The sequence below is a fragment of the Triticum aestivum genome, chromosome 7A (genome assembly GCF_018294505.1).
Source record: "Triticum aestivum cultivar Chinese Spring chromosome 7A, IWGSC CS RefSeq v2.1, whole genome shotgun sequence".
In the NCBI taxonomy this organism is placed as follows: domain Eukaryota; kingdom Viridiplantae; phylum Streptophyta; class Magnoliopsida; order Poales; family Poaceae; genus Triticum; species Triticum aestivum.
In genome coordinates this window covers 159,696,420-159,724,236 of record NC_057812.1, presented here as the reverse complement: position 1 = coordinate 159,724,236, position 27,817 = coordinate 159,696,420, and the positions used below count along the sequence as shown (strand labels likewise).

Here is a 27,817-nt window from a genome sequence, read left to right as displayed (position 1 = left end):
CATGGAGAGCGCTGACGGCCATGGGCACAGCTGTTGGGGAACGTTGCAGAAAACAAAAAAATTCCTACGGTTTCACCAAGATCCATCTAGGAGTTCATCTAGCAACGAGTGATCGGATTGCATCTACATACCTTTATAGATTACGCGCGGAAGCGTTCAAAGAACGGGGATGAGGAAGGCGTACTCGATGTGATCCAAATCACCGGAGATCCTAGCGCCGAACGGACGGCACCTCCGCGTTCAACACACGTACGGTTAGCGTAACGTCTCCTTCTTCTTGATCCAGCAAGGGGAAAGGAGAGGTTGAGGAAGATGACTCCAGCAGCAGCACGACGGCGTGGTGGTGGTGGAGCTGCAGTACTCCGGCAGGGCTTCGCTAAGCTCTATGGAGGAGGAGGAGGTGTTGGAGAGGGAGAGGGAGGCACCAAAGGCGTGGTTTTAGAGGCCCTCCTTTCCCCACTATATATAGGGAGTCCAAGGGGGGGGGCGGCCCTAGGAGATCCAATCTCCTAGGGGGGTGCGTCCAAGGGAGGAATCCCTCCTCCCCAAGGCACCTAGGAGGTGCCTTCCCCCTTTGGGACTCTTCCCTTCCTTGAACCCTAGGCGCATGGGCCTCTTGGGGCTGGTGCCCTTGGCCCATATAGGCCAAGGCGCACCCCCTACAGCCCATGTGGCCCCCTGGGGCAGGTGGCCCCACCCGGTGGACCCCCGGGACCCTTCCGGTGGTCCCGGTACAATACCGGTGACCCCGAAACTTGTCCCGATGACCGAAGTAGCACTTCCTATATATAATTCTTTACCTCCGGACCATTCCGGAACTCCTCGTGACGTCCGGGATCTCATCCGGGACTCCGAACAACATTCGGGTTACTGCATATACATATCCCTACAACCCTAGTGTCACCGAACCTTAAGTGTGTAGACCCTACGGGTTCGGGAGACATGTAGACATGACCGATATCGCTCTCCGGTCAATAACCAACAGCGGGATCTGGATACCCATGTTGGCTCCCACATGCTCCTCGATGATCTCATCGGATGAACCACGATGTCGAGGATTCAAGCAACCCCGTATACAATTCCCTTTGTCAATCGGTATGTTACTTGCCCGAGATTCGATCGTCGGTATTCCAATACCTCGTTCAATCTCGTTACCGGCAAGTCACTTTACTCGTACCGTAATGCATGATCCCGTGATCAGACACTTGGTCACTTTGAGCTCATTATGATGATGCATTACCGAGTGGGCCCAGTGATACCTCTCCGTCATACGGAGTGACAAATCCCAGTCTTGATCCGTGTCAACCCAACAGACACTTTCGGAGATACCTATAGTGTACCTTTATAGTCACCCAGTTACGTTGTGACGTTTGGCCACCCAAAGCACTCCTACGGTATCCGGGAGTTACACGATCTCATGGTCTAAGGAAAAGATACTTGACATTGGAAAAACCTAGCAAACGAACTATACGATCTTGTGCTATGTTTAGGATTGGGTCTTGTCCATCACATCATTCTCCTAATGATGTGATCTCGTTATCAATGACATCCAATGTCCATAGTCAGTAAACCATGACTATCTGTTGATCAACGAGCTGGTCAACTAGAGGCTTACTAGGGACATGTTGGTGTCTATTATTCACACATGTATTACGATTTCCGGATAACACAATTATAGCATGAATAAATACAATTATCATGAACAAGGAAATATAATAATAATGCTTTTATTATTGCCTCTAGGGCATATTTCCAACAGTCTCCCACTTGCACTAGAGTCAATAATCTAGTTACATTGTGATGAATCGAACACCCAAGGAATTCTGGTGTTGATCATGTTTTGCTCTAGGGAGAGGTTTAGTCAACGGATCTGCTACATTTAGGTCCGTATGTACTTTACAAATATTTATGTCTCCATCTTGAACATTTTCACGAATGGAGTTGAAGCGACGCTTGATGTGCCTTGTCTTCTTGTGAAACCTGGGCTCCTTGGCAAGAGCAATAGCTCCAGTGTTGTCACAGAAGAGTTTGATTGGCCCCGACGCATTGGGTATGACTCCTAGGTCGGTGATGAACTCCTTCACCCAAATTGCTTCATGCGCTGCCTCCGAGGCTGCCATGTACTCTGCTTCACATGTAGATCCCGCCACGACGCTCTGCTTGCAACTGCACCAGCTTACTGCCCCACCATTCAAAATATACACGTATCCGGTTTGTGACTTAGAGTCATCCAGATCTGTGTCGAAGCTAGCATCGACGTAACCCTTTACGACGAGCTCTTCGTCACCTCCATAAATGAGAAACATTTCCTTAGTCCTGTTCAGGTACTTCAGGATATTCTTGACCGCTGTCCAGTGTTCCTTGCCGGGATTACTTTGGTACCTTCCTACCAAACTTACGGCAAGGTTTACATCAGGTCTGGTACACAGCATGGCATACATAATAGAACCTATGGCTGAGGCATAGGGGATGACGCTCATCACTTCTATATCTTCTGCCGTGGTCGGACATTGAGCTGAGCTCAATTTCACACCTTGTAACACAGGCAAGAACCCCTTCTTAGACTGATCCATATTGTATTTCTTCAATATCTTATCAAGGTATGTGCTTTGTGAAAGACCTATGAGGCGTCTTGATCTATCTCTATAGATCTTGATGCCTAATATATATGCAGCTTCTCCAAGGTCCTTCATTGAAAAACTCTTATTCAAGTAGGCCTTAATGTTGTCCAATAGTTCTATATAATTTCCCATCAAAAGTATGTCATCTACATATAATATGAGAAATGCTACAGAGCTCCCACTCACTTTCTTGTAAACGCAGGCTTCTCCATAAGTCTGTGTAAACCCAAACGCTTTGATCATCTCATCAAAGCGAATGTTCCAACTCCGAGATGCTTGCACCAGCCCATAAATCGAGCGTTGGAGCTTGCACACCTTGTCAGCATTCTTAGGATCGACAAAACCTTCCGGCTGCATCATATACAATTCTTCCTTAAGGAAACCATTAAGGAATGCCGTTTTGACGTCCATTTGCCATATTTCATAGTCATAGAATGCGGCTATCGCTAACATGATTCGGACAGACTTCAGCTTCGCTATCGGTGAGAAAGTCTCATCGTAGTCAACCCCTTGAACTTGTCGATAACCCTTAGCGACAAGCCGAGCTTTATAGATGGTCACATTACCATCCGCGTCTGTCTTCTTCTTAAAGATCCATTTATTTTCTATGGCTCGCCGCTCAACGGGCAAGTTAGTCAAAGTCCATACTTCGTTTTCATACATGGATCCTATCTCGGATTTCATGGCTTCTAGCCATTTGTCGGAATCCGGGCCCGCCATCGCTTCTTCATAGTTCGAAGGTTCACCGTTGTCTAACAACATGATTTCCAAGACAGGGTTGCCGTACCACTCTGGTGCGGAACGTGTCCTTGTGGACCTACGAATTTCAGTAGGAGCTTGATCAGAAGTATCTTGATCATTATCATTAACTTCCTCTCTAGTCGGTGCAGGCACCTCAGGAACATTTTCTTGAGTTGCGCCATTTTCCGGTTCAAGAGGTAATACTTCATCAAGCTCTACTTTCCTCCCACTTACTTCTTTCAAGAGAAACTCCTTCTCTAGAAAGGATCCATTCTTGGCAACAAAGATCTTGCCTTCGTATCTGAGGTAGAAGGTATACCCAATAGTTTCTTTAGGGTATCCTATGAAGACGCATTTTTCCGACTTGGGTTCGAGCTTTTCAGGTTGAAGTTTCTTGACATAAGCATCGCATCCCCAAACTTTTAGAAACGACGGCTTAGGTTTCTTCCCAAACCATAATTCATACGGTGTCATCTCAACGGATTTCGACGAAGCCCTATTTATAGTGAATGCGGCAGTCTCTAAAGCATAGCCCCAAAAAGATAGCAGTAAATCGGTAAGAGACATCATAGATCGCACCATATCTAATAGAGTGCGATTACGACGTTCGGACACACCATTACGTTGAGGTGTTCCAGGCGGCGTGAGCTGTGAAACTATTCCACATTTTCTTAAGTGTGTGCCAAACTCATGACTCAAGTATTCTCCTCCACGATCTGATCGCAGGAACTTGATTTTCCTGTCACGTTGATTCTCAACCTCACTCTGAAATTCCTTGAACTTTTCAAAGGTCTCAGACTTGTGTTTCATTAAGTAGACATACCCATATCTACTCAAGTCATCGGTGAGGGTGAGAACATAACGATAGCCACCGCGAGCCTCAACACTCATTGGACCGCACACATCAGTATGTATGATTTCCAATAAGTTGGTTGCTCGCTCCATTGTTCCCGAGAACGGAGTCTTGGTCATTTTACCCATGAGGCATGGTTCGCACATGTCAAATGATTCGTAATCAAGAGACTCTAAAAGTCCATCAGCATGGAGTTTCTTCATGCGTTTGACACCTATGTGACCAAGGCGGCAGTGCCACAAGTATGTGGGACTATCATTATCAATCTTACATCTTTTGGTACTCACACTATGAACATGTGTAGTATTACGCTCGAGATTCATTAAGAATAAACCATTGACCATCGGAGCATGACCATAAAACATATCTCTCATATAAATAGAACAACCATTATTCTCGGATTTAAATGAGTAGCCATCTCGAATTAAACGAGATCCTGATACAATGTTCATGCTCAAAGCTGGCACTAAATAACAATTATTAAGGTTTAAAACTAATCCCGAAGGCAAATGTAGAGGTAGCGTGCCGACGGCGATCACATTGACCTTGGAACCATTCCCGACGCGCATTGTCACCTCGTCCTTTGCCAATCTCCGCTTATTTCGCAGCTCCTGCTTTGAGTTACAAATGTGAGCAACCGCACCGGTATCAAATACCTAGGAGCTACTACGAATACTGGTAAGGTACACATCAATTACATGTATATCACATATACCTTTCGTTTTGCCGGCCTTCTTGTCCGCTAAGTATTTGGGGCAGTTCCGCTTCTAGTGACCACTTCCCTTGCAATAAAAGCACTCAGTCTCGGGCTTGGGTCCATTCTTTGGCTTCTTCCCGGCAGCTTGCTTGCCGGGCGCGGCAACTCCCTTGCCGTCCTTCTTGAAGTTCTTCTTACCCTTGCCTTTCATGAACTTAGTGGTTTTATTCACCACCAACACTTGATGTTCCTTTTTGACTTCTACCTCTGCTGATTTCAGCATTGCAAATACCTCAGGAATGGTCTTTTCCATCCCCTGCATATTGAAGTTCATCACAAAGCTCTTTTAGCTTGGTGGAAGCGACTGGAGGATTCTGTCAATGACCGCGTCATCCGAGAGATTAACTCCCAGCTGAGTCAAGCGGTTATGTAACCCAGACATTGTGAGTATGTGCTCACTGACAGAACTATTTTCCTCCATCTTACAGCTGAAGAACTTGTCGGAGACTTCATATCTCTCGACCCGGGCATGAGCTTGGAAAACCATTTTCAGCTCTTCGAACATCTCGTATGCTCCGTATCTCTCAAACAATTTTTGGAGCCCCGGTTCTAAGCTGTAAAGCATGCCGCACTGAACGAGGGAGTAATCATCAGCACGTGTCTGCCAAGCGTTCATAACGTCTTGGTTCTGTGGGACGGGTGGGTCACCTAGCGGTGCTTGTAGGACATAATCTTTCTTGGCAGATATGAGGATGATCCTCAGGTTCCGTACCCAGTCCGTATAGTTGCTGCCATCGTCTTTCAGCTTGGTTTTCTCTAGGAACGCGTTGAAGTTGAGGACTACGTTGGCCATTTGATCTACAAGACATATTGTAAACATTTTTAGACTAAGTTCATGATAATTAAGTTCATCTAATCAAATTATTCAATGAACTCCCACTTAGATAGACATCCCTCCAGTCATCTAAGTATAACATGATCCGAGTTAACTAGGCCGTGTCCGATCATCACGTGAGACGGACTAGTCAACATCGGTGAACATCTTCATGTTGATCATATCTTCTATACGACTCATGCTCGACCTTTCAGTCTTCTGTGTTTCGAGGCCATGTCTGTACATGCTAGACTCGTCAAGTCAACCTAAGTGTTTGCATGTGTAAATCTGTCTTACACCCGTTGTATGTGAACGTTAGAATCTAACACCCGATCATCACGTGGTGCTTCGAAACAATGTACTGTCGCAACGGTGCACAGTTAGGGGGAACACTTTCTTGAAATTATTATGAGGGATCGTCTTATTTACTACCGTCGTTCTAAGTAAACAAGACGCAAAACATGATAAACATCACATGCAATCAAATAATAATAGTGACATGATATGGCCAATATCACATAGCTCCTTTGATCTCCATCTTGGGGCTCCATGGTCATCTTGTCACCGGCATGACACCATGATCTCCATCATCATGATCTCCATCATCATGTCTCCATGAAGTTGCTTGCCAACTATTACTTCTACTACTACGGCTAACGCGTTTAGCAATAAAGTAAAATAATTTACATGGCGTTTCTCAATGACACGCAGGTCATACAAAAAATAAAGACAACTCCTATGGCTCCTGCCGGTTGTCATACTCATCGACATGCAAGTCGTGATTCCTATTACAATAGCATGAACATCTCATACATCACATATATATCATTCATCATTCATCACAACTTTGGCCATATCATATCACAAAGCACTTGCTGCAAAAACAAGTTAGACGTCCTCTAATTGTTGTTGCAAGTTTTACGTGGCTGAAATAGGGTTCTAGCAAGAACGTTTTCTTACCTATGTGAAAGCCACAACGTGATCTGTCAACTTCTATTTACCCTTCATAAGGACCCTTTTCATCGAATCCGCTCCAACTAAAGTGGGAGAGACAGACACCCGCCAGTCACCTTATGCAACTAGTCCATGTTAGTCGGTGGAACCGGTCTCACGTAAGCGTACGTGTAAGGTTGGTCCGGGCCGCTTCATCCCACAATACCGCTGAAGCAAGATAAGACTAGTAGCGTCAAGAAAGTTGACAACATCTACGCCCACAACAAATTTGTGTTCTACTCATGCAAGAGAACTACGCATAGACCTAGCTCATGATGCCACTGTTGGGGAAGGTTGCAGAAAACAAAAAATTTCCTACGGTTTCACCAAGATCCATCTAGGAGTTCATCTAGCAACGAGTGATCGGATTGCATCTACATACCTTTGTAGATTATGCGCGGAAGCATTCAAAGAACGGGGATGAGGAAGGTGTACTCGACGTGATCCAAATCACCGGAGATCCTAGCGCCGAACGGACGGCACCTCCGCATTCAACACACGTATGGTCAGCGTAACGTCTCCTTCTTCTTGATCCAGCAAGGGGAAAGGAGAGGTTGAGGAAGATGGCTCCAGCAGCAGCACGACAGTGTGGTGGTGGTGGAGCTGCAGTACTCCGGCAGGGCTTCGCTAAGCTCTATGGAGGAGGAGGAGGTGTTGGAGAGGGAGAGGGAGGCACCAAAGGCGTGGTTTTAGAGGCCCTCCTTTCCCCACTATATATAGGGAGTCCAAGGGGGGGGGCGCCGGCCCTAGGAGATCCAATCTCCTAGGGGGTGCGGCCAAGGGAGGAATCCTTCCTCCCCAAGGCACCTAGGAGGTGCCTTCCCCCTTTGGGACTCTTCCCTTCCTTGAACCCTAGGCGCATGGGCTTCTTGGGGCTGGTGCCCTTGGCCCATATAGGCCAAGTCGCACCCCCTATAGCCCATGTGGCCCCCCCGGGGCAGGTGGCCCCACCCGGTGGACCCCCGGGACCCTTCCGGTGGTCCCGGTACAATACCGGTGACCCCGAAACTTGTCCCGATGACCGAAATAGCACTTCCTATATGTAATTCTTTACCTCCGGACCATTACGGAACTCCTCGTGACGTCCGGGTTCTCATCCGGGACTCCGAACAACATTCGGGTTACTGCGTATACATATCCCTACAACCCTAGCGTCACCGAACCTTAAGTGTGTAGACCCTACGGGTTCGGGAGACATGTAGACATGACCAAGATTGCTCTCCTGTCAATAACCAACAGCGGGATCTGGATACCCATGTTGGCTCCCACATGCTCCTCGATGATCTCATCGGATGAACCACGATGTCGAGGATTCAAGCAACCCCGTATACAATTCCCTTTGTCAATCGGTATGTTACTTGCCCGAGATTCGATCGTCGGTATTCCAATACCTCGTTCAATCTCGTTACCGGCAAGTCACTTTACTCGTACCGTAATGCATGATCCCGTGATCAGACACTTGGTCACTTTGAGCTCATTATGATGATGCATTACCGAGTGGGCCCAGTGATACCTCTCCGTCATACGGAGTGACAAATCCTAGTCTTGATCCGTGTCAACCCAACAGACACTTTTGGAGATACCCGTAGTGTATCTTTATAGTCACCCAGTTACGTTGTGACGTTTGGCACACCCAAAGCACTCCTACGGTATCCGGGAGTTACACGATCTCATGGTCTAAGGAAAAGATACTTGACATTAGAAAAACCTAGCAAACGAACTATACGATCTTGTGCTATGTTTAGGATTGGGTCTTGTCCATCACATCATTCTCCTAATGATGCATCTCGTTATCAATGACATTCAATGTCCATAGTCAGGAAACCATGACTATCTGTTGATCAACGAGCTAGTCAACTAGAGGCTTACTAGGGACATGTTGGTGTCTATTATTCACACATGTATTACGATTTCCGGATAACACAATTATAGCATGAATAAAGACAATTATCATGAACAAGGAAATATAATAATAATGCTTTTATTATTGCCTGTAGGGCATATTTCCAACAACAGCTGGAACAGCCATGCGCGGTGACCAGACTACATTCCATCGACACTGCAAAAGCAGAAGCCGCCGGTGATGGAGATGACACACTCCAGTGCTGCAACCGGTCGACTTTTTTGTTGGAACCATGTCGGCGAAAAGCTGGAACCATTCCGGCGAAAAGCTGCAAGCAGCATTGCCAGCGATGGAGATGGCAGGCTTTAGTGCTGCAACCGGCCGGCCAAAAGCTGGAACTATGTCGGCCAAAAGCTGGAACCATGGCGGCAAAAAGTTTCAAGCAGTGTTGCTGGTGATGAAGATGGAGGGTTCTGGTGCTACAACCGGTTGGCTTTTTTGCTAGAACCATGCCGGCGAAAAGCTGGAACCACACCGACGAAAAGTGGCAACCAGCATTGCCGGTGATGGAGATGGTGGGCTACCATGTTTTTTGTTTGATGAAACCAGTGTACCAAACTTTTTTTACCATGGCCTTCGATTTTTGCTACCACCATCTTTGATTTTTGCTACAACCCTGTTTTTGATTTTTTGTTGGATCCATCTGGAACCACTTCAATTTTATTGTTATCATAGTTTTGATTTGTGCTACCATCGTTGTTGGTTTTTGCTACCACCCTACCTTTTGATTTGTTTTTGCTGGATCCATCTTCTTTTGGTTGGAACCACTCCAAATTTGCTACCACCGTACTTTTTTTGCTACCACTGTATTTCATTTTTGCTGGAACCAACACTACAAATTGTTGCGTTGGGGCGGACTAGTAAGCACCGGTGCTACAAACGGCAAGCGGCTCCGATGAGCGGCCCCGACCAGCGCGCCGACGAGCAGCTCCGGCGAGCTGCTAGCGGGAGGCCTCAGGGCAGACCAGTGAGAACCGGCGCTACAACCGGCAAGCGGCCCCAACGAGCACGCCGACAAGCGGGTCAGGCGAGCTGCTAGCGGGGGGCGCCGGGGTGGACCAGTGAGCACCGGTGCTGCAACCAGCCAGCGGCTCCGGCGAGCGCGCCGACAAGGGGCTCCGGCGAGCTGCTAGCAAGTGGCTGTGAGATGTCATGGAGTTGTACGTGAGCGAGAAGGAGATTTTTTTTTTCTACTCTGGATCTGATGGTTATATGTGCTTATATCCAACGCTAGGGCGTAGACCGGCCGAAAATTTCGGCAAGCACACCCGCGCCTAGCGGTCCCCTTAAAGGAAAGGGGAGACTCCCCACAAGCGGTGCTTTTCTAGTTTGCTGGAGATGAATCAAGGATCAATTTTAATCGGTAGTTAATCACCAGCACCAATCAGAAGCAAGTCTGAAACAGTGATCAAATATGAAGAAAAAAAAAGTACAAAGTCAAATCCTTCATTTATGTACATGAGAAGGCTATAAAACAGAGCAAAGCTAAGCAGTCCGCAGGCACAACACTAAAATAACGGGATGTGTTTGCCGGGACTTTTTTATGTGTAGGGACTAAAAAGGTCTTTTTTAAAGACTTTTTTATCAAACGGGAGGGATATTTTAGGGACTGAACTAGACACTTGGGACTAAATGAAGAAGATTCTTAAGAAGAGTCTTTTTGGGGACTTTTTCAACAATGCATCTCCATGTATTCAATGGCCCGCCATCCCATGGTTTGTTTGATTGTTATTTTTTTATATACTAGAAGCAACATGGTCATTTAATAATCTCTAGAAAGGGACTAAGGACTTTTTAATCTCTGAAAACAAATAGGAAGGAACTTTTTAAGCACTAGAGACTTTTTAGTTGGGATTAGAAAAAGTTCTAGAACTTATAAACTATAAGAACATCATCGGTCCATGACGATTCCATACATATCCAAACGTCTCAGATGACCGGTCAGTACCCGGCGGCCACCTCGGAGCCGCCGCCCTGCTTGCCGCTCTTGCCGGCGCTCTTCTTCTGGTACTTGTCCTTGATCCACTGGAACCCCTGCGCGGTGCCGGCCTTGACCTTCTTCAGCCCGGTGGCCGCGGCCGCCTTGGTCTTCTCCACGCCGCCCTTCTTGCCGTCGCCGCCACCGTTGCCGCCGCCGCGCGCCCGCGGGCTCGGGTCGGCGCCGGTGTCCCACTGGTCCGCCCACGACGTCCCGAACGAGCTGCTCCGCTGCATGCCGGCGACGACGAAAGGAACGACCGTCGATGAACAAACCCTGCTGACTTAGGAACCGAGGAACGGATGGATGCCTTGTGTGCCTGCGTAGGAACGGGAGGCCGGGGCTTTATAGGCGGAGCCGGGGAGAGAAGAATGGTCCTGTCGTGGCAGCTGGGGGGGGGGGGGGGGGGGTGGAAATCTTGTGGCGGAGGGCACGAGAGATGCTCAGCCGTGACGCCCGGCCACGCGTTCTGGAATGGTCCTGCTCCTGCCTGCGGTTTGAGCCTCGGAGTCGGCGGCGTGGTGTGGAGGAGGGCAACGCGCTGACTCGGCAGGCAGCGTGAGGTGAGGTTGGGGAAGCTTCCCGGCTGCGGTGAGACGGGGCCGTGGGTCCATGGGGGGACGTTGGCCCGCCCGTCGGCGCCTGTTGTGCTGACTTAAAACGGTCGGGAGGCGAACCAGAAGGAACTGCTTTTTTATTGACATGGAAAGGAACTGCTTTCGGTACACGGGAACAAGCTGTGACGGTCCGTTTGGCCTTTTTTAAGGACGGGACGGTGCGGGCCCGAGTGAATCGATTCTTTGAGGGAGGAGGCTTCATGGCGCGCTCGTTTCACCAGGCGTGGAAGGCAGGAATTGCATGCCCGGCTGACTGCTGTGGAGAACGAATAGCCGCCGCCTTTCCCCATATTATTTTGTTCTATCCTGTCTGGCTCCGGCCGACGATGCACGCGGTGGCCGCCGACCGAAAACAACGTGTCCGAGGACGTAGGCACGCGCATAAGGAGTAGTAAGGGCATGTACAATGGTGGCATATAGATATATATGCCTCATGATAAAAAGTAATTTGATGTATCTGTATTAATTTTTTTTTTCCAATGCAAGCTATCACTAGTGGGCCTCATTAAGAAACAGAAAATAAAGACTCTAGTACATATGCATATCTATTTTTCACTCCAATCTTTTCAGCTTTTGTCATTGGACCACACGTTTTCTCTTCAAGCATCCGCCTTCTGAAGAGGATCCCGCTTCTCTGTCCGAACCTACTTTACGTCATATCCGATCCTACATGTCATACGAGGCATCACCTTGAAGCTATGCATTGTATATGCCCTAATCGGGTGATCATATAAAGAAATAAAGAACATTTTTGTAATAGCGTTTAGATCATTTGGGCATCTCCAACACTAACCCACAAATGATCACGATATTGTCTGAAAATCGATCCAGAATGATGTCGAAACACAGATGTGGGAGCCGGTCATTTAACCTGTCTATTTTAAACCAGATTTTAATAAACCAGGCATTTTTTTATAAATACGACGAAATTAGCATTATAGTAGCTAGCTTCCGCCAAAGAGAAACAAAGCTTCCGCCAAATTGATGCATGCTAACTTTACTTTCGCGAAAAGAATCTCTACTTCTAGTCTGATACAGTTTATTTTTGTTTGATTTTCCTTTGTCCCATCTCCCACCACCCTCTTTCATGGTTTATTTTTGTCTCACCTTCCACCACCGCCTTCTGTTAAAAACCGAATCAATTCCTACTATACTTTCTCTCGTTTTTCTATCCTAGTACTTCCCATCACGTATGATTCTTTCCTTCTTGGGATAAAGATCTCCTTCTTCCTGATTTTTAACCAATCATGTCTTAACTTTCCTTGCTTAGGTCCACATTTTCCAAATCACAAAGCAGTCTAAATCTTTCCTTTGGTCTCATCTAGATCGTGTTCATCTTTCCCGAACTCTTCCTCACCCCTACGGCTGCTAGGACTAGCCCGTGGACGTGGTGGCCTTGCGGACTAGGGACGATGTGGCCGGGGCTCGGTCCACTCGATAACTTCTCCGCAGCCGGGAAGGTTGTGGCCGGGGACGGTGGATCCGGCTATGAGCCTAGCGGCGGCCAGATTGTCCCGATGGGCAAGGCGGTAGACGGCCGGATCCTCAGATGGAGGTATGTGTGCTTGCTTGTTGATGCGTGTCTATTTGAAGTGCTTGCTGCCATGGTCGAGATGCATCTGTGGTTGACGTCATCTTGCTCAGGACGGTGTGGTCCACGTGCTCAACCATAGCAACAACCACCAGGACGGCGGTGGACACACGGACGACGACGTGCTTGCGCAGGGCGGCCTCCTATCGGTCCACGACATGCTCCCGGGTGTCGGCACGCATGAGGTCTTCCACATAGGCTATGCATTTGAAATGTAGTATACTTAAGATAAACTGTTTTTATTCTCATATTTTGGGAGTTTAGTTCTCAAGTGTGAGGATTACTTCTCTACTAACGATATTTGGTAGTTCAGGCCAGGTTTAGAGTTGGACATAGGTCTTAGCATTACACGTCTTGTATTCCTTTATTCATTTTATAGACCGTGAAAAGTCCATGTTGTCCTTCTCTTGGTTGTAGTAACATCTTATATTATGATAGAGAGGAAGTATGTGCATATCCATTAAAATTTTGGTATGCTTTGTACTAACAATCTGATGTGATTTTGTAGACACATTTTCCAGATTACTAGACATATAGGAAGGATTATGAAACTAAAATGGGATATTATTGTTGGCATTTGATGACAAAGTGAGGCAATATGGAAAAAATAACACTAAAATTTAGCTTTTGGCGAGTAACCTATGATTTTGTTATGTATTTTTCTGGCTTTAGTTTGCAAATGCAAGATGAAATACATATGTGATTGCTCTTTCCTTTTGCAGCGACTAACCAGAAAATATTAGTACTATGTTGGTGTTGACAGGCCACACTATCTTCTCCAGTGGCATGGGCAATGTGTATTTTGTCGAAGAGTGTAGGATTATTGATTTTATGTCTTTATTTGTACCAATATATATGTATACAAGGGCATGTATTTCTCATTTAACCAGTTTCCTCGCATGTAAAGACAAGTAATGCTCTGAGAAAATGCAGGAAGGTCTTTATTTACTCAAGAACATGAAATTCTTATATCACTCTATAATATGACCAGTACAAGAGGTCCTTTTACACTTCTTAAATGCACCAGCATCATCAAGCAAAACCATCTTTAGAACAGACTCATGCTTCCTTGTAGATTTAATATCGAGTGTCATCTATTGAGAGAGAGAGAGAGAGCAAAACAGATGGATCTAATTGCTACTCTAAAGTGCATAATGTTAAAATGTTTTGAATCGTGCAAAAAAACATTGTTTTTGCTCTTCTCTAACTGATACATAAATTTCTACCATGAACAGGCATGTGTGCACGAGTGAGGGAACAAGAGAGAAACATTTACATTTTTCATGATTTGGACACGTCGAGTGTCGGTGTCAAAACCGACGGATCTCAGATAGGGGGTCCCGAACTGTGCGTCTAGGCGGATGGTAACAGGAGGCAGGGGACACGATGTTTTACCCAGGTTCGGGCCCTCTTGATGGAGGTAAAACCCTACGTCCTGCTTGATTAATATTGATGATATGGGTAGTACAAGAGTAGATCTACCACGAGATCAGAGAGGCTAAACCCTAGAAGCTAGCCTATGGTATGATTATATGTATATATTCTATCGACTAGCCTGGCCTCGGTTTATATAATACACCAGAGGCCTAGGATAACAAGAGTCATAGCCGAATATGCCGGTGGGGAGGAGTCCTTGTCTTGATCGCCAAGTCTTGTGGAATCTTCCTTGTATGTGGCTGCTGTCCGAACTGGCCCATGAGTATACGGCCACGAGGGTCCTCGGCCCAATCTATCAGATCGGGAGATGACGTGTTGAGTACCCCTAGTCCAGGACACCGTCAGTAGCCCCCTGAATCGGTCTTCAAGTTAGGGACGCTCCTCGGTTCTTCCGAACTGTTCTTCATCTTCGGTCGTCGGTCTTGAAAACTAGTTCAACAAATCTTCTTTATCTTCGATCTTGAAGATCACCGAAATGCATTCGACGGGTTTACACGTCGGGTATCCGATGAGCCCCTTTAAGTTTCCGGCCTTTACCAATGCCTTGTTATTTTTATGCCGCACCTCGGGTTTGAAGTTGTTCCCGGGAGGCAGTGTCCTCTTGCGTCTGAGCTCCAACGCTGGACTGCATTAGAGGTATCTTTTGCAGCCGAGCACCAACGTCGGACTGCTTTCCTAGCTCCAACGCCAGAATGTATCCGAGCTCGAACGCCGGACTATATCCGAGGTGTCATATCACCTTGGTTCAAAAAAGTTGAAGGAGTTTAGCCGAGCTTAATGCTGGAAATGCCCTCTATGGAGCCAGCCACTAGCGCCCGAGCTTTATGCCAGACTGCTTCCGAGGTGGTGCACCACCCCGACTGTGGACCGATTTTTTGTCAATATTTTTGATTGGTGCAATTTATTCTCTGCCAAGATATATAGCCAGTAGCCCTCAAGGTGTGTATCGGTTTAAAACCCGAGATGCACCTGAAGGATGATGTAAGACCGCTGATCCCAATAGCCGCTGAGACTCGGGTTGATTTGCAAAATCAGCCTGAGGATCAAGTCCTAGCTCGGCAGAATACTTCGGGACACTAAAAGCGGCACGCTCAGTCCTCGAGACTCAGGTTGGGTGCAGCCGACCAATCTGAGGATCAAAAATCTCCTCGGAAACTATATTGCACATAAAATTTTCTGCATTGGACAGGCAATGCAGTAGCCCCCGAGACACTGGTCGGGTGGCAACACCAGATCAGGGGATCGATGTGCCCCTTTAATATTTGTAAATAATAAGCTCGAAGCCCAGTAGCCACCGAGTCTTAATGCGGTCACGTGTGGCCGAATTAAGGATCAATATCCATAGTAAAATCACAAATTATGTGTAATGACTCTATGTATCCAAGTACTTTACGTCATTAATGCTCGGATCCGCATTGTACAAGCTTTGTTGACCGACCATCGGCTTCCACCTCCTCGGCTAGTAGCCGAGGAGTGTTTGTCCTACTTTATAAAGCCTTTATGAGGGCAAAGATTTACGACAAACAAGGCAATCTGGCCACACGGTTTTATACACAAAGGTACGCAGAGAGATATGTTATATTACTGTTTAACAGAAGAAATGTCTTCCAAAGAAAATAGTCCCGCTATCGGTTCCTTTCTTTGGGTTGTCATGCTAAGCATGATCATGAAACCTCAGCTCCAATGTAAGAGCAAAATATCGAGGATTTAGTTTCGGAGGCCAGTTAATAGCCCCCGGTAGTGTTCGGCAACAGTCGAGGTCAAGCCGTAAACACTTTGGCCATTGTTATGAATGGCCCATCATTTAACACCGTCATCGGATCGCTGACCAGTTTACGCTTATTGTGACAGTCAGTTTTCGGCTTTCTCCACTGAGGTACTTAACCATGTGAGTTGGAAGCACAATTGCAGTGGTTCTCCCTTTGCACACCTAGATGAACAAAGCGGAACGTAGGAGGCAAGCGCAGGAGCCGGGCAACCCAACTATTGACCGAAGACACAATTCGAAACCGATGCATATATAGCAATATCCGAGAATGTTTTTGCCGAATCTCTAAAGGTGTCCGACGTTGCACTGCGAGACTTGTGCTGAAAACACACTAATAGTTTAAAAGTGCCATAAGCTTGGAAAACCAAAAAACGTCAGTAAAAACCTGACGTCCGAACAAGATCGAGTGTTCGGTGCCAATCGAAAATTGGCCTTAGCAAAAAAAGTGCTTCTGTCGTGCTTTAACATGATACATCCTATCTCAAGACTTCAAGCGGGTCAGCCTACGGCTTCAACCTCCTATCCCGAGGGCGGAGTACTTCTCATTAGGCCAGTTTAGCACACTAAACTCTAGCGGCTTTGAGAGAGAAATTAGGCTCCCCGGCTAGTGACCACACGCTCGTATCGAAAAAAGGAATGATAGATAATAATAATAATAAAACTTTGCAACGACTAAGAAGAAGAACACTTATCATAAAACGGCTCATATAAATTTAAGAGCCCCCAAGTGACTTGGGTAAAAGAATGATTGCATGTACCGAAGTACTTATATCATATCTATGTTCAACCGAACATTAAATGCGTCTTAACCGACCGTCGGCTTCTCCCTCTTCGGTCAAGGACCGAAAAGTGTTATGTACTCCATCTGTCGAGAATATCGACGGTGTTTCCAATAACCAGACAATCAGGCCTTAAGGCTGTAACAGACAAAGCGCGCTCAGGGAACTTATGCTATATTACTGCGAAGTGTAAGAAGCATCTTCGAAGAAAATAGTACCCCCACCGATACCTTTCTTCGGTGCTCATTGTTATTATGAGACTTGTGCAATATTTTTTTGTACTCATGAGTTCTGTTGTGTGCCGACCATCATTGAAAACTATAAGAGCGCTAGCTTTCGGCTTCACCCAGTCTGAGGTCTGGCTCGGATGACCCGATCGTGACAATCGCAGAGGTGCTCCCTTTACTCCCTAGCCGAACAATCGGGAACGTAGGGGTAAACACATGAGCGAGGCAACCCAGCTTGCAAATCGCTTAAGTCAATATGGTGCATATTGTGACGTAATACACGAACAAGGAACGAAGCCGTACAAGTATAATCATATGCAAGAGGAAAAGCTTCATGAAGGAAGCCCCCAAATGAATTGGGTATTTGAATTTACGCGTCACAAACAAAGTTTGGACAAGGAAATTTTTTACAAGCAACTTTTTTCCAAAAAAGTATAATGCTTGGTCGAACCGAACACAAGTTAGAAATTAAAGCTTTTAGCATGAAAGCGACTTAGCTGGTTAATGTGTTCGGTATTGATGACGCGGTCTGAGCTTGGTGCGGGGCAAGGTTCCATCCCCCAAGCTGGTCCTGAGGTGGCGGAGCGGAGAACTCGACACGCCGAAGTGGTGACATAGCACGGTCAATGCAGGCCGGCAGAGTGATGCCGAAGTCCCCGGATCATTTTCCTGTGCATAAAAAATAGTGCAAACCGGAGATAATAGTAATAATGATAATTAAAAAAATCGTTGCATAATAAATAATTTATGCAAAGTGAGTAATAAAAGAAATATGGCCTGATGCCGAAGTCAATGTCGATGCAGGGCGTCGGCGTGATGCGGTAAAGGCGTGGCAAAGCAGGTCGGTCCGAGCTCCGGATGCGGCGTTCGCCGGACTATGTACGGAAACTGACCAAACCACCATGCGACTATCGTTAATGTGGCCACCATTTGATAGACCTGGTTTATTTGTTGTAGCAATCCGAAAGAAGGTGATTCCCAAAATTGGGACTCGATCCGCACACCCATTGCCTGATGGGCGATAAAACGACGGCATGGCAATGCTGGCAAAGGTTGGCTCGCCGAGGCAAAGCCCTCGGCCCAGCTAACATGACGGAGCTGGTCGGCTAGTGACGCCGAAGTGTCCGGAGTAGGTTGATGAAGAGATGGCGAAGCCTCCGGTCCAGCCGAGATGTCGAAGCCTCGATGTCAGCCGATGAGTCGAAGTAGGTCGGCGTGATGGACACCAGCTTGAAGAAGCAATAGTGCGGTCCTGCCGATGCAGGTCGTGACGTGGTCGATGCCGGCTTGATGAAGCGACCGTGCGGTGATGCCGGTATGCCCGCTCTGTGTAATCCGTGGGGTGGCGATATTGGTGATGATTTATCCTTCGTGATGCCGGACTCTTGTTCGGCTTGCCGAGATGATGATCGAAGAAGTTGAGCTCGGCTCAACAAAGTGACGACGTGTCTAGCGTAGGTCGACAGCCGTGGAGCAATATTGCCGGACTGGTTTGACACCAGCATGATGTTGAAGATCATGTTCAAAAGATTTTAAAGTTACTGGGATGTGTTCGGGAACAAAACACAATACCCTATACAAAACTTCCTTCAAAAGGGATGTCCGAAATCCCGTTCATAAAAAAGACGAACTCGGGTCGGATTCGTTTTCGTGCAGAAAACATATCTGAAAAGTGATGCACTTATCGGAAATTTCCCGGAGTTTGGACGGTCGGATCGAGCTGAAATTTTGAGAGGTGGTAGATATAGGAATTCCGCAGCCGATCAACGGTTGGATCTTCCAAAAGACGTCCGAGCTAGAAGCTGGACACCACGCCCTAAACTCATCCAGATTCCCGTCCAGATTTGACAGGGCTCCGGTATATCGTGGATTGCCAGAGATTCCTCCATCGGAACTCGACGGAATTTTCCAGGGTTGTTGTAGAATCAATTCCGCACAATTCCACCAAAGTGATCGTCAAAGCGATACTCGAGGAGGCGGTGGCGGCGGACACAAGTTTGTTGTCCAGAAAAACAGCACGGTCGCCCGAGGGCAATGTTGACGTTGAGCCCCCGGGCTCCCTGGATGATTCCTCCATGATCTTGATAGAGATCAGAGTTGATGTTGATAAAGGCCCTCGTCCGAACATGACGATCGGAGGTAGGGCGCAGTCCTTGGTCAAACCAAGGTGACCAGTCGAGCTGGTGACGAAGATGTCGAAGTCGCAGTTGATCTGCAGGCGAGCCATCAACCTTTTGCCGAACACACAGCGGAACTCTCAATGAAAGCACCAATGTCGATGTCAAAACCGGCGGATCTCGGATAGGGGGTTCCGAACTGTGCGTCTAGGCGGATGGTAACAGGAGGCAGGAGACAAGATGTTTTACCAAGGTTCGAGCCCTCTTGATGGAGGAAAAACCCTACATCTTGCTTGATTAATATTGATGATATGGGTAGTACAAGAGTAGATCTACCACGAGATCAGAGAGGCTAAACCCTAGAAGCTTGCCTATGGTATGATTGTATGTATATATTCTATCGACTAGCCTGGCCTCGGTTTATATAATGCAACAGAGGCCTAGGATAACAAGAGTCCTAGCCGAATACGCCGGTGGGGGGCAGTCCTTGTCTTGAGGGTCCTCGGCCCAATCTATCAGATTGGGAGATGACGTGTTGAGTACCCCTTAGTCCAGGACACCGTCATCTAGCCATATGATCTTCAAGAAGAATGGCAAGCAAGTTTCCACTCCCGTGAAGAAGCCCAAAGTTGGACCCAAGCCTGAAACTGAGTGTCTCTACTACAAAGGAAATGGTCACTGAAATCAGAACTGCCCCAAATACTTGACGAATAAGAAGGATGGCAAAGTGAACAAAGGTATATATGATATACATGTTATTGATGTGTACCTTACTAGTATTCATAGTAGCCCCTGGGTATTTGATACCGGTTCAGTTGCTAAGATTAGTAACTCGAAACAGGAGTTGCAGAATAAACAGAGACTGGTTAAGGGCGAGGTGATGATGAGTGTTGGAAGTAATTCCAAGGTTGATACGAACACCATCGCACACTCCCTCTACCTTCGGGATTAGTGTTGAACCTAAGTAAATGTTATTTGGTGTTTGCGTTGAGCATGAATATGATTTGATCATGTTTATTGCAATACAATTATTCATATAAGTCAGAGAAAAATTGTTGTTCTGTTTACATGAATAAAACCTTCTATGGTCATACACCTAATGTAATTGGTTTACTCAATCTCGATCGTAGTGATACACATATTCATGATATTGTTGACAAAAGATACAAACTTGATAATAATAGTGCAACATATTGAAGGAAATATGCCCTAGAGGCAATAATAAAGTTATTATTTATTTCCTTATATGATGATAAATGTTTATTATTCATGCTACAATTGTATTAACCGGAAAGTTAGTACATGTGTGAATACATAGACAAACAGAGTGTCCCTAGTATGCCTCTACTTGACTAGCTCGTTAATCAAAGATGGTTAAGTTTCCTAGCCATGGACATGTGTTGTCATTTGATGAACAGGATCACATCATTAGAGAATGATGTGATGGACTAGACCCATCCGTTAGCTTAGCACTATGATCGTTTAGTTTATTGTTATTGCTTTCTTCATGACTTAGACATGTTCCTATGACTATGAGATTATGCAACTCCCGAATACCGGAGGAACACTTAGTGTGCTATCAAACGTCCCAATGTAACTGGGTGATTATAAAGATGCTCTACATGTGTCTCCGATGGTGTTTGTTGAGTTGGCATAGATCGAGATTAGGATTTGTCACTCCGATTGTCGGAGAGGTATCTCTGGGCCCTCTCGGTAATGCACATCACTATAAGTCTTGCAAGCAATGTGACTAATGAGTTAATTGCGGGATGTTGCATTACGAAACGAGTAAAGAGACTTGCTAGTAACGAGATTGGACTAGGTATGATGATACCGACGATCGAATCTCGGGCAAGTAACATACCAATGACAAAGGGAACAACGTATGTTGTTATGCGGTTTGACTGATAAAGATCTTCATAGAATATGTAGGAGCCAATATGAACATCCAGGTTCCACTATTGGTTATTGACCGGAGACACGTCTCAGTTATGTCTACATAGTTCTCGAACCCGTAGGGTCCGCACGCTTAACGTTCGGTGACGATCGGTATTATGAGTTTATGTGTTTTGATGTACCAAAGGTAGTTCGGAGTCCCGGATGTTATCACAGACATGACGAGGAGTCTCGAAATGGCCGAGACATAAAGATTGATATATTGGATGGCTATATTCGGACACCGGAATTGTTTCGGGTGATTTCAGAGAAAACCGGAGTATCGGAGGGTTACCGGAACCCCCCGGGAGAACTAATGGGCCACATGGGCCTGAGTGGAGAGAGATAGGGCCGGCTAGGGCAGGCCGCGCGCCCCCTCCCCCTCTGGTCCGAATTGGACTAGGGAAGGGGGGGGGGCGCCCCCCTTTCCTTCTCCCTCTCCTCCTTCCTTTCCCCCTCCTAGTAGGAGTAGGAAAGGGGAGTCCTACTCCTACTAGGAGGAGGACTCCTCCTCCCCTGGCGCGCCCTAAGGGCCGGCCGGCCACCCCCTTGCTCCTTTATATACGGGGGTAGGGGGAACCCTAGAACACACAAGTTGATTGTTTCCAGCCGTGTGCGATGCCCCCTCCACCATAATCCACCTCGGTCATATCATAGCGGTGCTTAGGCGAAGCTCTGTTCCGGTAGCATCATCATCACCGTCATCACGCCGTCGTGTTGACGAAGCTCTCCCTCGACACTCTACTAGATCATGAGTTCGTGGGGCGTCACCGAGCCGAACGTGTGCAGATCGCGGAGGTGCCGTACTTTTGGTACTAGGATCGGTCGATCGTGAAGACGTACGACTACATCAACCGCATGCATCACCATGATCTTGCGTGTGCGTAGGAATTTTTTTTGAAATTACCGCGTTCCCCAACAGTGGTATCCGAGCCAGGTCTATGCGTAGATGTTATATGCACGAGTAGAACACAAAGGAGTTGTGGGCGTGGGTATATACATATTTCTTGTCGTCACTAGTTGATTCTTGATTCAGCGGTATTCTTGGATGAAGCGGCTCAGACCGACATTACGTGTACGCTTACGTGAGACTGGTTCTACCGGCGTGCTTCGCACACAGGTAGCTGGTGGGTGTCAGATTCTCCAACTTTAGTTGAATCGGATTCAATGAACAGGGTTCTTTCTGAAGACAAAAAGCAATCACTATAGTGCGTTGTGGTTTTTGATGCGTAGGTAAGAACAGTTCTTGCTAGAAGCCCGTAGCAGCCACGTAAAACTTGCAACAACAAAGTAGAGGACGTCTAACTTGTTTTTGCAGGGCATGTTGTGATGTGATATGGTCAAGACGTGATGAGATATAATTTGTTGTATGAGATGATCATGTTTTGTTAAAGTTACCGGCAACTGGCAGAAGCCTTATGGTTATCTCTTTATTGCATAAGATGCAAGCGCCATACAATTGCTTTACTTTATCGCTATGCGATAGCAATAGTTGCAAAAGCAATAGTTGGCGAGATGACCATGTGACGACATGTTGATAGAGATCAAGATGATGGAGATCATGGTGTCATGCCGGTGATGATGGTGACCATGACGGTACTTTGGAGATGGAGATCAAAGGCACAAGATGATGATGGCCATATCATGTCACATATTTTGATTGCATATGATGTTTATCCTTTATGCATCTTATTTTGCTTAGTTCGGCGATAGCATTATAAGATGATCTCTCACTAAATTTCAAGGTATAAGTGTTCTCCCTGAGTATGCACCGTTGCGACAGTTCTTCGTGCTGAGACACCACGTGATGATCGGGTGTGATAAGCTCTACGTTCACATACAATGGGTGCAAGCCAGTTTTGCACATGAAGAATACTCAGGTTAAACTTGAAGAGCCTAGCATATGCAGATATGGCCTCGGAACACTGAGACCGAAAGGTCGAGCATGAATCATATAGTAGATATGATCAACATATTGATGTTCACCATTGGAAACTACTCCATCTCACGTGATGATCGGACATGGTTTAGTTGATATGGATCACGTGATCACTTAGATGATTATAGGGATGTCTATATAAGTGGGAGTTCTTAAGTAATATGATTAATTGAACTTAAATTTATCATGAACTTAGTCCGGATAGTATTTGCATATCTATGTTGTAGATCAATTGCTCGCGTATAGCTTCCCCGTTTTATTTATGATATGTTCCTAGAGAAAAAGAAGTTGAAAGATGATAGTAGCAATGATGTGGACTTGGTCCGTGATCTGAGGATTATCCTCATTGCTGCACAGAAGAATTATGTTCTTGATGCACCGCTAGGTGATAGAATATTGCAGGAGCAGATGCAGACGTTAGGAACGTTTAGCAAGCTCGATATGCTGACTACTTGATAGTTTAGTGCACCATGCTTTGCGGCTTAGAACCGGGACTTAAAAATGTTTTGAACACTACAGAGCATATAAGATGTTCCAAGAGTTGAAATTGGTATTTCATACTCATGCCCTTGTCGAGAGGTATGATACCTCTGACAGTACTTTGCCTACAAGATGGAGGAGAATATCTCAACCAGTGAGCATGTGCTCAGATTGTCTGGGTACTACAATTGCTTGAATCAAGTGGGAGTTAATCTTCCAGATAAGATAGTAATTTACAAAGTTCTCTAATCACTATCACAAAGTTACTAGAACTTCCTGATGAACTATAATATGCAAGGGATGACGAAAGTAATTCCCGAGCTCTTTGCAATGTCGAAATCGGCGAAGGTAGAAATCAAGAAAGAGCATCAAGTATTGATGGTTGACAAGACCACTAGTTTCAAGAAAAGGGCAAAGGGATAGAAAGGGAACTTAAATAAGAATGACAAGCAAGTTGTCACTCCCGTGAAGAAGCCCAAAGCTAGACGCAAGCCTGAAACTGAGTGCTTCTACTGCAAAAGAACTGGTCACTGGAAGTGGAACTACCCTAGATACTTGGCGGATAAGAAGGATGGCATAGTGAACAAAGGTATATTGGATATACATGTTATTGATGTGTACTTCACTAGTTTTTATAGCAACCCCTCGGCATTTGATACTGGTTCAGTTGCTAAGATTAGTAACTCGAAACGGGAGTTGCATAATGAACAGAAACTAGTTAAGGGTGAAGTGACGATGTGTGTTGGAAGTAGTTCCAAGATTGATATGATCATTATTGCACACTCCCTATACTTTCGGGATTAGTGTTGAACCTAAATAAATGTTATTTGGTGTTTGCGTTGAGCATGAGCATGAATATGATTTGATCATGTTTATTGTAATACGGTTATTCATTTAAGTTAGAGAATAATTGTTGTTCTGTTTACATGAATAAAACCTTCTATGGTCATACACCCAATGAGAATGGTTTGTTGGATCTCGATCATAGTGATACACATATTCATAATATTGAAGTCAAAATATGCAAAGTTAATAATGATAGTGCAACTTATTTGTGGAACTGCCGTTTAGGTCATATTGGTGTAAAGCACATGAAGAAACTCCATGTTGATGGGCTTTTGGAATCACTTGATTATGAATCACTTGATGCTTGCGAACCATGCCTCATGGGCAAGATGACTAAGACTCCGTTCTCCCAAACAATGGAGCGAGCAACTGACTTATTAGAAATAATACATACTGATGTATGCGATCCGATGAGTGTTAAGGCTCGCGGCGGGTATCGTTATTTTCTTACCTTCACATATGACTTGAGCAGATATGGGTATATCTACTTGATGAAACATAAGTCTGAAACATTTGAGAAGTTCAAAAAAATTTAGAGTGAAGTGGAAAATCATCGTAACAAGAAAATAAAGTTTCTGCGATCTGATCGTGAAGGAGAATATTTGAGTTACGAGTTTGGTCTTCATTTGAAACAATGTGGAATAGTTTCGCAACTCACGCCACCTGGAACACCACAACATAATGGTGTGCCCAAACGTCATAACTGTACATTATTAGATATGGTGCGATCTATGATGTTTGTTACCGATTTATCACTATCGTTTTGGGGTTATGCATTAGAGACAGCTGCATTCACGTTAAATAGGGCACCATCTAAATCCATTGAGACGACACCTATGGTTTGGCAAGAAACCCAAGTTGTCGTTTCTTAAAGTTTGGGGCTGCGATGCTTATGTGAAAAAGCTTCAACCTGATAAGCTCGAACCCAAATCGGAGAAATGCGTCTTCATAGGATACCAAAGGAAACGGTTGGGTACACCTTCTATCACAGATCCGAAGGCAAGATATTCGTTGCTAAGAATGGTTCCTTTCTAGAGAAGGAGTTTCTCTTGAAAGAAGTGAGTGGGAGGAAAGTAGAACTTGACGAGATAATTGTACCTACTCCCTTATTGGAAAGTAGTTCATCACAGTAATCAGTTCTAGTGATTCCTACACCAGTAAGTGAGGAAGCTAATGATGATGATCATGAAACTTCTGATCAAGTTACTGCCGGACCTCGTAAGTCAACCAGAGTAAGATCCGCGCCAGAGTGGTACAGTAATCCTGTTCTGGAGGTCATGTTACTTGACCATGACGAACCTACAAACTATGAGGAAGCGATGATGAGCCCAGATTCCGTGAAATGGCTTGAAGCCATGAAATCTGAGATGTGATCCATGTATTAGAACAAAGTATGGACTTTGATTGACTCGCGCGATGATCGGTGAGCCATTAAGAATAAATGGATTTTCAAGAGGAAGACGGACGCTGATAGTAGTGTTACTATCTACAACGCTGGAATTGTCGCAAAAATGTTTTTGACAAGTTCAAGGTGTTGACTACGATGAGATTTTCTCACTCGTATCGATTCTTAAAAGTCTGTCCTCATCATGTTAAGCAGTTGCCGCATTTTATGAAATCTGGCAAATGGATGTCAAAACTGCATTCCTTAATGGATTTCTTAAAGAAGAGTTGTATACGATGCAACCAGAAGGTTTTGTCGATCCTAAAGGTGCTAACAAAGTGAGCAAGCTCCAGCGATCCATCTATGGACTGGTGCAAGCATCTCGGAGTTGGAATATATGCTTTGATAAAGTGATCAAAGCATATGGTTTGCGGTGAAGCCTGTATTTACAAGAAAATGAGTGGGAGCACTACAACATTTCTGATAAGTATATGTGAATGACATATTGTTGATTGGAAATAATCGAGAATTTTCTGGAAATCATAAAGGAATGTTTGAAATGAGTTTTTCAAAGAAAGACCTCGGTGAAGCTACTTACATATTGAGCATCAAGTTCTATAGAGATAGATCAAGACTCTTGATATATTTTCAATGAGTACATACCTTGACTAGTTTTTGAAGTAGTTCAAAATAGAACAGTCAAAGAAGGAGTTCTTGACTATGTTGCAAGGTGTGAAGTTGAGTAAAGACTCAAAACCTGACCATGGCAGAAAATAGAAAGAGAATGAAAAAGTCATTCCCTATGCCTCAGTCATAGGTTCTATAAAGTATGCTATGCTGTGTACCAGACCTATTGTATACCTTAGCATGATTTTGGCAAGGGAGTACAATAGTGATCTAGGAGTAGATCATTGGACATCGGTCAAAATTATCCTTAGAGTACTAAGGAAATATTTCTCGGTTATGGAGGTGATAAAAGAGTTCGTCGTAAAGAGTTACGTCGATGCAAGATTTTGACACTGATCTAGATGACTCTAAGTATTGATCTAGATACATATTGAAAGTGGGAGAAATTAGCTAGAGTAGCTCCGTGCAGAGTATTGTAGACATAGAAATTTGTAAAATACATACAGATATGAATGTTGCAGACCCATAGACTAAACTTCTCTCACAAGCAAAACATGATTACTCTTTGGGTGTTAATCACATAGCGATGTGAACTAGATTATTGACTCTAGTAAAACCTTTGGGTATTAGTCACATGGAGATGTGAGCTAATCACATAAAGATGTGAAACTATTGGTGTTAAATCACATGACGCTGTGAACTAGATTATTGACTCTAGTGCAACTGGGAGACTGAAGGAATATGCCCTAGAGGCAATAATAAAGTTGTTATTTATTTCCTTATATTATGATAAATGTTTATTATTCATGCTAACATTGTATTAACCGGAAAGTTAGTACATGTGTGAATACATAGACAAACAGAGTGTCCCTAGTATGCCTCTACTTGACTAGCTCCTTAATCAAAGATGGTTAAGTTTCCTAGCCATGGACATGTGTTGTCATTTGATGAATGGGATCACATCATTAGAGAATGATGTGATGGACTAGACCCATCTGTTAGCTTAGCACTATGATCGTTTAGTTTATTGCTATTGCTTTCTTCATGACTTATACATGTTCCTATCACTATGAGATTATGCAACTCCCGAATACTGGAGGAACACTTAGTGTGCTATCAAACATCACAACGTAACTGGGTGATTATAAAGATGCTCTACAGGTGTCTCCGATGGTGTTTGTTGAGTTGGTATAGATCGAGATTACGATTTGTCACTCCGATTGTCGGAGAGATATCTCTGGGCCCTCTCGGTAATGCACATCACTATAAGCCTTGCAAGCAATATGACTAATGAGTTAGTTGCGGGATGTTGCATTACGGAACAAGTAAATAGACTTGCCAGTAACGAGATTGAACTAGGTATGATGATACCGACAATCGAATCTCGTGCAAGTAACATACCGATGACAA

At 45.2% G+C, this 27,817-nt stretch overlaps 1 protein-coding gene across 1 annotated transcript; it reads right to left on the bottom strand.

The window, feature by feature from the left end:
• Positions 1–10,097: 10,097 nt before the first annotated feature.
• On the bottom strand, positions 10,098–11,000 carry LOC123150246 (uncharacterized). The gene has a single exon (XM_044570078.1). The coding sequence runs from the start codon at positions 10,894–10,896 to the stop codon at positions 10,624–10,626; it is 273 nt and encodes a 90-aa protein (XP_044426013.1). The 5' UTR covers positions 10,897–11,000; the 3' UTR covers positions 10,098–10,623.
• Between the last annotated feature and the right edge of the window lie 16,817 nt (positions 11,001–27,817).